The 9,876-nt window shown below is 40.1% G+C and overlaps 1 protein-coding gene across 10 annotated transcripts in view; it reads left to right on the plus strand.

Annotated features, from left to right (window-relative positions):
• LOC147914484 (uncharacterized) overlaps positions 1–9,536 on the plus strand; it is a 107,968-nt gene extending 98,432 nt beyond the window's left edge. For 7 of the 10 annotated variants that reach the window (XR_015555207.1, XR_015555208.1, XR_015555206.1 and 4 more), the window contains 2 exons: positions 6,419–6,529; positions 7,559–9,536. Coding sequence is in view for 2 of the 10 variants with exons in the window: in XM_087443780.1 (XP_087299906.1) it covers positions 6,419–6,521 (103 nt within the window). In the remaining 8 variants the exon portion in view is untranslated. Of the gene's footprint in view, positions 1–4,848; positions 4,905–6,418; positions 6,530–7,558 lie in introns of all 10 variants that reach the window. The other 3 variants (XR_015555203.1, XR_015555205.1, XR_015555209.1) reach the window with 1 other exon arrangement.
• Positions 9,537–9,876: the final 340 nt, after the last annotated feature.

Below are 9,876 nucleotides of genomic sequence, written 5' to 3' on the forward strand. Positions count from 1 at the left end.
AAGTTCCCTACTATTATTGTGTTACTGTCTATTTCTGTTTTTATGTCTGTTAATAATTGCTTTATATATTTAGGTGCACCTACATTGCGTCTGTAGATATTTACAAGTGTTATATCCTCTTGTTGGATTGTTCCCTTGATCACTTGATCATTACGTAATGCCCTTCTTTGTCTCTTTTTACAGTTTTTGTTTTAAAGTCTATTTTGTCTGATATGAGTACTGCTACCCCAGCTTTCTTTTCTTTGCCATTTGCATGGAATATCTTTTTCCATCCCTTCACTTTCAGTTTGTGAGTGTCTTTAGGTCTGAAGTGTCTCTCTTGTATTCAGCATATATATGGGTCTTGTTTTTTTATCCAGTCAGCCACCTTATGCCTTTTAATCGGAGCATTTAGTCCATTGACGTTTAAAGTAGCTATTGATAAGTATGTACTTTCTGCCATATTTTTAACTTTTTTTTTCTCAGTGTTTTAGTAGTCCTTCTCTGTTCCTTTCTCCTTCTATACAGAATTGATGTTCTCTTTAGTTTGACCTCTGTCTGAAAGCTCTACTCTTTAACTCCCCTCCTCCCTCCTTTTATGTTTTTGATATCACATCTAACCTCTTTTTTGTGCATTTGTATCCATTACGTTCTTATCATGGAAATAGATAATTTTTCCTATTTGTGGTCTTCTCTTTTCCCCTTAAATCAGTCCCTTTAACATTTCTCGTAGCACTGGTTTCTTGGTGACAAACTCCTTTAATTTTTGCTTGTCTGGGAAATTTTTGATCTCTCCTTCCATTTTGAATGATAACCTTGCTGGGTGGATTATTCTTGGCTGTAAGTTTTTTCCTTTTAGCACTTTAAATATATCGTGCCACTCTCTTCTAGCCTGTAAGGTTTCTGCTGAGAAGTCAGCTGATAGCCTTATGCGGTTTCCTTTGTATGTAACTTGTCTTTCTCTTGGGGCTTTTAGGATTCTCTCTTTATCTTTAATTCTGGACATTTTGATTATGATGTGTCTTGGTGTGGGCCTCTTTGGGTTTATCTTGTTTAGGGCTCTCTGTGCTTCCTGTACCTGGATGTCTGTTTCCTTCCTTAGGTTAGGGAAGTTTTCATCTATTAGTTCTTGAAATAGATTCTCTGCCCCTTTGTCTCGCTCTTCTCCTTCCGGGACACCTATAACACAGATGTTGGTGTGCTTGATGTTGTCCCAGAGGTCCCTTAGACTGTCCTCACTCTTTTGAATTCTTTTCTCTTTTACCTGTTCAGCTTGGGTAATTTCTTCTAGTCTTTCATCCAGCTCACAGATCCGTTCTTCTGTATCCTCTACTCTGCTTTAGAGTCCCTCTAGTGAATTTTTCATTTCCAGTATTGTATTCTTCATTTCTGATTGGTTCTTTTTTATATCTTCCATTTCTTTGTTGACATTCTCACTGAGCTCATCTATTCTTCTCCCCAGATCAGTGAGCATCCTTAACACTCTTAGTTTGAAGTCTCTGTCGGGTAGGTTGCTCATTTCTGTTTCACTTAGTTCTTCTTCTGGGGTTTTGTCCTGTTCCCTTACTTGGAATGTATTCCTTTGCCTCCTCATTTTGCCTCTTTCCCTGTGCTTGTGTCTACGTATTAGGTAGGTCAGCTACGTCTCCTGCTTTTGGATAGGTGACCTTATATAAGTGATGCCTTAGCAGGCCTGTAGTGTGTTTCCCTCAGCTCTCAATGTTCCAGGGGTGACCCCTATGTGGGCTACATGTGTCCTTCTGTTGTGGCCTGTTTGCTCTCCCTGTAGGCGCCCAGGGAGGCCGAGTTATGATCCTGGCCAGCTGTTGTAATGCTCAGCTGCTTGTAGTTGTTGTGGGCCCTTCAGTCTCTTTATCAGGTGTGGGGAGCCCCAGCACAGTTGGCTGCAAGTTCTAATACCACATTTGTGTTGCAGTATTTTTTTTAAGCGAGTAGGCCCCCAGCGTGGCAGGTTGTTAGGCTCAGGGCCTTACAATTGCTATAAGCCTCCAGCCTATAGGTCTCTTGTCAGCTCTCTGAGGATTGCAGCTGGGTGGGGCTGGCCTCAGGCACAGGAGCACCCAATTGTTTCAGGCTTTGGAAGGTGGGGCAAACCCTCTATGTGGGTCTTTGAGAAGCACAAGTCTTCTGCAGTTGACAAGCCCTGCCACCCACAGGTCCACACACACAGTCAACACAGTCCTGTCCTGTGTGCATGCCCCAACCTCCCGAAGCGGACCCAGTCTCTCCACGGCAGGAGCCCCACACACTCCACCACTGCGCCACACTCTCCACCCACTCCTTGTGCATGCCCTGCCCCTCTGAAGTGGGCTAAGTTGCCAGGCTGCAGAGAATCCAGTCACCAATCTATGCAGGCCCACAAGTTGCCTGAGGGCTTGTTGTTGGGTGGGGCCAGTGTCTAGGGTGGGCTGCCTGCCCTGGCTGAGCTGGATTAAATTGGCACTCTAGTGGGTGGAGCAGACCCTGGGCTAGCAGGCCCCAGGGAGAACTCCAATGGCGTCTGTGTCAGCACGCCCACACCAGGCCACTAGAATGGCCACCGCCAACGTCCCAGTCCCTGGAGAGGTCTCACCTCTCACTGAGATGCACTCAGGGCCTATCAGGTGAGTCTCTTTTCACCAAAGCACTGTGAACCTTTCTTTCTGGTGATTTTAGGTTGCTTTCTGAAACGGTTGAGTTTGTGCATGGGCCCTTTAAAAGCCGGTTTTAATTTCTTTGTGAACCTGCTTTTCTGGGGGTACTCCCCAATGTTTTAGTAGCAGGTGAAGTCCGATATTATGCCACTCATCTCGATTGTGCTGGGTCCACAAAATGCCCACAGCGGGGGCGCTCCCTGGCTCAGAGCCCCACTCCTCCAGGGAGGGCTGCATACCTTTGGGCTGCTCCAGGGCGGCTGTGAAGCTGGCAGCTTGTGAAGGCGGCATTTTTTTCTCTCCAGAAGGGAGTCTCTGCCTCCTCCACCTCAATTAGGATTGTCCGTTGTTGCAGGATTTCCTCTTATCCAGTTTTCAGTTCTGTCTCAGGGGTAATTTTTCCACGAGTAGTTGTAAATTGGCTGTGTCCACGGGAGGAGGTGAGTTCAGAGTCTGTTTATGCTGCCATCTTGACTTCTCTCCCTTTCTTTCTCTTTTAAAGTTTTCCAATAGTAGCGTAGAAGAAATTAATTTATTTTGTTTCTATTCTTTGTTACCCACAAATGTTTGAAAAATGTATTATACTAATCTTTCACTTATTACCTGATTCTTATTTCATTTATTATTTGAGGATGTTATCATCCCTGTATTTCTCATCTGTTTTCTCTATTCTTTTTCTTTTTCTTTCTTTCTTTCTTTTTTTTTTTTTTGCTGAGGAAGATTGGCCCTGAGGTAACATCTTTGCCGATCCTCCTCTATTTTGCATGTGGGTTGCCATCAGAGCATGGCCACCCACGAGTGGTGTAGGTCCATGTCCATGATCCAAACCTGCGCCGCTGAAGTGGAGCATGCTGAACTTAACCAAGAGGCCACAGAGCTGGCCCCTGTTTTTCCTATTCTTTCAGTCTAATCTCACATTTGACATAAAATTTTCAATTAAATTACTGAGTTTTGCAATTTATGTCTTCTCTTACAACATTTTTTAAATATTTGAATAATTTTGTAATTATATTCACAGAAACTATTTAGTTTAAATTCCATAATTGAGTAGTTTTAATGGTCAGTACACCTGTGAGAAATATTTTTAGCTTGAGCCCACAGCTAGAATATTTCCTTAGTCCTTATATATTGGATAATGCTTATCTTTTTCTTCTTAAATAAAAAACAGAATTTTTGAGTAAAAAAAAATATTGGTTTATAAACGTTTTCACTCAAAAATCTATAGTCATTGATCAGTTTCAATTTTTTATGTAATAAAGAATAAAGATGAAGATGTCTTAGATTTTTTTTTTACTAACATTTTGTATTTTTCTGGCCTGACTGCCTATATTTCTTATTTTCTTTGAAATAATAATTAAAAAGAATTAGATTAAGACTGGGACACTGAATAGACTATACCTCTAACACTATGATAGGGAATCAAATTATTCTCATCCAAGTTGTGGAATCTTATACTAAAGAAAATAAAGATCAGTCAAGAAAGAGTAAAAGGTATAATTCAGCAGCATTGTGTATAGCCAGCTGCCCTTTATCACAAGCCTGGAAATGTACTAAAGTGGTCCAAGAGAAGACTGAAGGGAATAGTCTGCATCTCCCTGATTGATGGATTCGTGCCCTGACCCACGGGTGCCAGGCTGTATTGCTGGGTGCTGGATGCTCATTCCTCAGAGAGTTAATAATGTAATAGATGGAGAAACACCTATAACAAGAGTAAAAGGAAGAAAAAGTGTTGTCAGTGTGACAGTAAAAGCCTGCTGAGGATACCAATAGACCAGGAAGGGAAGAGCAGGGTCGTTTCTGAATGAGCAGGTCACAGGCCTCGGGAAACTAGTGACCATGCCTGAGGTTCACGCAGCAGTCCCGCCTGCTAAGAGAAGCGCTGCCCCGGGGAAGCCCAGGAATGTTTGTTCTCTGGGGACTTAATTCATGCAATACCGTCACTGAGGGACTGGGTCACACAGTTAGGGAAAACATGTTTTCTTTTTTTTGGGTCTTTGGATACAAGTTATACCCAAATTTCCAAAGGGACAGAGGGCAGAGGAAGGCAAGACTCGTGTTTGCCGTATGAAACCAGAAATAAAATAATTTAAAAATGTTTTCTTTGCAGTAACTTTTTGTTTTACTCATTTTTATTGTAAGAATCTGCCAATTTTAAGAAAACATTTATTGGAATTATTAGTGAGAGGAGAAAATGTCTATGTGAAATCTTTTTTAGTGAAAAAGAACTCAACTGAACATTAACTGGATCACTCCATCTGCTTAAAAGCACAGGTAAAAGTATACAAATTATGGCATAATAATTTAAAATTTGAAATTATTCTTTTTGTTTTCATAAACATTATGTCCAATTAACTAGCCCCAAAAGTTAAACCACATGTAAGCATCTATCCTTTTGCTCTGTCCTCTCTGCTCCATCCTTCCTCAAACCTGGGGCACGGATTCAGTGCTTCCCTGTGTCAATGGCCTTCAGTCCTGGCTGTGTGTTCCCAAGACCTGGAAGCTTTCTAAACACTGGAGCCTGCTCCCCCACACTTCCATAAAAAAAAAAAGACTCTAGTTTAACAGGTCTGCTATGAGACCTGGCACTGGCATTAAAAAAGAAAAATCCTCCTATTGAAGATGTAATGTATAGCCACTGACCTATTAAGAACCACTAACACTTAGGAAGGAATCAAATTCCTCCCAGAAAAAGGAAAAAGAAGGATGGTGATATGATGTAATTTTATAATTTTTTTAAATATCTAGGGATTAATACCACTATTACTACTCTCAGTACTATAATTAACACTGACACTTCCTTTATACCTAAGGTTAGAGACTGTGAGGGATATTAAGTTATACAAGATGTGGTGGGTTTTTTTTTTCTCAAGGAGTTTATATCTATCAGGGGATAAATGTGAAAAAAACCTTTTATACTACATTTAATTATATCATATTATGTAATATTATATTATGTGGTACTATTATGTGCTATTATAGTATGTGATATATTATGTGAAATATTATATTATATCATATTATGTGTTACGAGAGTAGTATTTACCAAGTGCCATTGTAATACAGCAGTGAATCCAGTTCAAGGGGTAGAGGTGAGGTTGAATGAATGCTCCAGAAATGAAAGGGGACTTCCAGTTGGACTTTTTCTTTTATTTATTTATTTTATTTTCTTCCCCCAAAGCCCCAGTAGATAGTTGTATGTCATAGCTGCACATCCTGCTAGTTGCTGTATGTGGGACTCGGCCTCAGCATGGCCGGAGAAGCAGTGCGTCAGTGTGCACCCGGGATCTGAACCCGGGCCGTCAGGAGCAGAGCGCGGGCACTTAACCGCTAAGCCACGGGGCCGGCCCCCAGTTGGACTTTATTGGTTATACTTTTCTAACTAGAAACAGGGGCAGTTGGGGGAGGGTGAGTGCTAGCACTCCAGATGGAGACAGCAACTCTGTGTTTTATCCGTCTTCCTAATGGGGAAATTGAGGCCTAGACACATTAGATGGTTTACCAAAGACTGTTATTTGGTGTCAGACCCAACATTCCCTCCGTCTTTTTAAAAAAAAAAAATAATTTGGTTTAGTGGTCTTTTCAGGGTACTATGTCACCAAAGAACTGGGCACCTCCCAGGTATCAGGAAACTCTTCTCTACTTGCCAATTTTTCTAACCTTTAAAAATATACATAATTTTTCAGGAAATACAGAGAAATAGATGACATTTTATGGGGATATGTTGCTCTTGTTAAGATGAGCAATTTAAAAAACAAGTCAATAATCAATACTATCGTTCTTTCAAGAAAAGAGAAGCTGACGCTGAGAAATAACTTGTGGTTGGGAGCTGCAGCTTACCTTACAGTGCCTGAAATTGTGCTTACCCTAGAGAAGATGAAATACATTTAAATCCGCATGTAAGCAAACAGCTTTTCAAATTCTCTTTTCTATATAAGGTCTTATTCAGTGAAATAATACTATTTAGGTCTCTGTACAAATTGTAGGAGAAATTGGCCTAGAACTGATTCCAGTGCCAGACTCTAAAATGAATAATATCTTGAACTTATTTTTTGACTTTTAAAAATGTGTCCATTGTTTTATTGGAGTAGATTAACTCTTTGAAGAAAAAAGGCAGCCATTTACTTCAAATAAGGAAGAAAATTATGCATTAAAAATGATCACTATTACAGAATTAGTTGTAGAATATTTGAAATGAAGTGTGTGTACTCTGGGTGGGTACATTGTGAAGAGTGGGTTTTGTAGCTGATCTTTTGATGATATTTGGGTTTAAATCCAAGATTCATCACTATCTATATAAAACCTGGGTGAGCGTTTAAAATTTCTAAGCCTTTCTCCTCATCCTTAATGAGAATTATTTTGAGGATTTAAATCCATGCCCAGCATGTAGTTAGAACTTAAGAAAGATCATGTATGCAAAGCTATATTTCTCTTCTCCTTTGGTTTGTTTTCTGAGCCTCTGGAAGAAGGTTCTGGTACCAGTTTCTGTTACAACTTGAGGCTTATGAAGGGAAAAAGTTCAGTAATGACTCCTTTTCTGTGACCTACCGAACTGAGATTCACAACTAACTCGCAAAACCATCTCTGTGTTGGTTTGCACTATGGAAGCATTGCTGATGCCCCATATTCTAAAGGTCTGTGTGCTCTGGGCACCAATGGCGTGACTACAACTGTACGTTTGGTCAAATTTAAACATGTATTTAAAGCAATGTCTGAAAGAGTGATTTAATACTTGCCTTTGTAAATACAACAGAAGACATTCACTAAAAATGGCTGATCCACTTTGTAGATGAATAACTACACATTAATTACTATAGTGTTTTAAGCATAACCATAAATAGCAAAACATATTTTAAAAGCTGCATAGTGGGGTTTCGATATAAATTTATCCTTCTTCCTGTCTAAAATTGGTAAAACCTCTGTTTCAGCATAATAGTGAATGCTATTCACTGAACCCCTGGTATAATAATGAATGCTGTTCACTGAGACCGCTGGTATAAGAGTGAATGCTGTTCACTGAGACCGCTGGTATAAGAGTGGATGCTGTTCACTGAGACCACTGGTATAAGAGTGGATGCTGTTCACTGAGACCACTGGCATGACGGTGGATGCTGTTCACTGAGACCACTGGCATGACGGTGGATGCTGTTCACTGAGACCACTGGCATGACGGTGGATGCTGTTCACTGAGACCACTGGCATGACGGTGGATGCTGTTCACTGAGACCACTGGCATGACGGTGGATGCTGTTCACTGAGACCACTGGCATGACGGTGGATGCTGTTCACTGAGACCACTGGCATGACGGTGGATGCTGTTCACTGAGACCACTGGCATGACGGTGGATGCTGTTCACTGAGACCACTGGCATGACGGTGGATGCTGTTCACTGAGACCACTGGCATGACGGTGGATGCTGTTCACTGAGACCACTGGCATGACGGTGGATGCTGTTCACTGAGACCACTGGTATAATGGTGGTCTTGTTTTGCTTCTGGAAAGACTGCAGCTGTGCTTCTTCCTCACTCTTCTCAGTTTGGACGATGCTCTGCTTGTGTCCCACAACTACTGTTCCTCTTTCCAGGCTGTGCTGAAGTCCCTTTCTTATAATCACTCATTCACTAAATTTGTATTGAGTGCCTATTGTGTATCAGGCACTATTCTAGCTATTGGAATACAGTGTAAAAATCAATGGCACGATTCCTGCATCCATAGGCTTTTCTAGAGCAGGAGACAGAAAACACAATCCACCTGTCGTGGCTTCAGGCAGCGCTCAGCACTGCCTGGGGAAGCAAATACCGTAAGGAGTTGGAGAGAGAGCGGTGAGGTGCTGTTCTTCAGTGGGTGTTTGGAGGACTCTCTGAAGAGACACTACTTGATAGAGACCTGCTGAAAGATCTGGAGGTTTAAGGCAAACTACAGAGAAGTTTTACTCTTTATCTGCAATTGCCTTAGATTTCAAAGAATGCTTATCAAATATCAGACAAAAAATAGTTGCTTTCTAAAATACATTGTGTAAAACTTTCATAGCAGTACTTATGACTGAACAGTGGCTTCTCTCTCTCTATTTGCCCTCTCCCTCTACTCTCTCTTTCCCTGCTGTCTCTTCCTCATCCTCTCTCTCCTCCCTCTCGCCCTTCTTTTTTCCCTCCCTTCTTTCCTTCTCTTCCCTTTGCTTCCCTTTCGTTCGCTTCCCTTCTCTCTTACATTTCTCTGGCTCCTATAGTCTGGGAATTCATTGGTTATCCATTTCGTGACTCCTGTTTATAGGATTCATCAACAGTAAAGGAAGGATTCTAAAGGTACGGTGGAAGAGACTGAAATATTTATTTCAGAAGTAACCGATATAGGATATAAATCTAATTATACATATTATCTAATTATAAATATTTTTACTGGCCATTGTTTTGATACATTTTGGATTAAACTCAAAGGAAATTTTAGTTTTGAAGCTATAGGAAATATCCATGAAAAAGAAGAATAAAAGCAAATTTCTGCACAAATTCTAATATTTCTAAAGGTTATCTACAGAAACTCTAGATATTTGTTTTCCCACAATGTAAACAAAATAGATTTATCTTTTCTACCCACTGTGACTATATTGATTTAACAAATATAGAAAAAGTCTATATATCAGAAAAATGTTGTTTATTTTCCTATACTGATTCTGTCAAGCCCACTTCTAACTGTGTTCATTTGGAGGCAAAATAACTACACAAAATATGAAAAGTTCGGTAGGAAATTTAGTAGCCTGCAAAGTAGATAAATACTAATATTTATTGCATATCTGACATGCACACAATAACCTTTCTGTAGCGTTTACCAGAGGGGAAGGGGGGAAGGAGGAGGGTGAAAGGGATAATTCGGTACATGTGTGTGGTGATGGGTTGTAATTAGTATTTTGGTGGTGAACATGATGTAATCTATTCAGAAATAGAAGTACGATGATGTACACCTGAAATTTTTACAATGTTATAAACCAATGTTACTGCAATAAATAAACAAATAGAGAAGTGGAAAAAAAAAATTAGCAAGTAATTTTCCATGACATCCTCATGTTATCATATTGTCTCATATAAGCACACACAGCAATCCCTTTACTCACTGCAAAGACACTGAACGAGAGCGCAAACTAGAAAATGAAGTGAATGGTTTTTGATATTTTAAATACTTTATTGTCTTTCATCTTCGGATCTTGCAAAGTTTTAAAGTACACGTTTAATAAAGAAATAAAAAATTATTTTG

Source organism: Ceratotherium simum, chromosome 19 (genome assembly GCF_057802395.1).
Source record: "Ceratotherium simum simum isolate JZ-2026a chromosome 19, ASM5780239v1, whole genome shotgun sequence".
Lineage (NCBI taxonomy): Eukaryota > Metazoa > Chordata > Mammalia > Perissodactyla > Rhinocerotidae > Ceratotherium > Ceratotherium simum.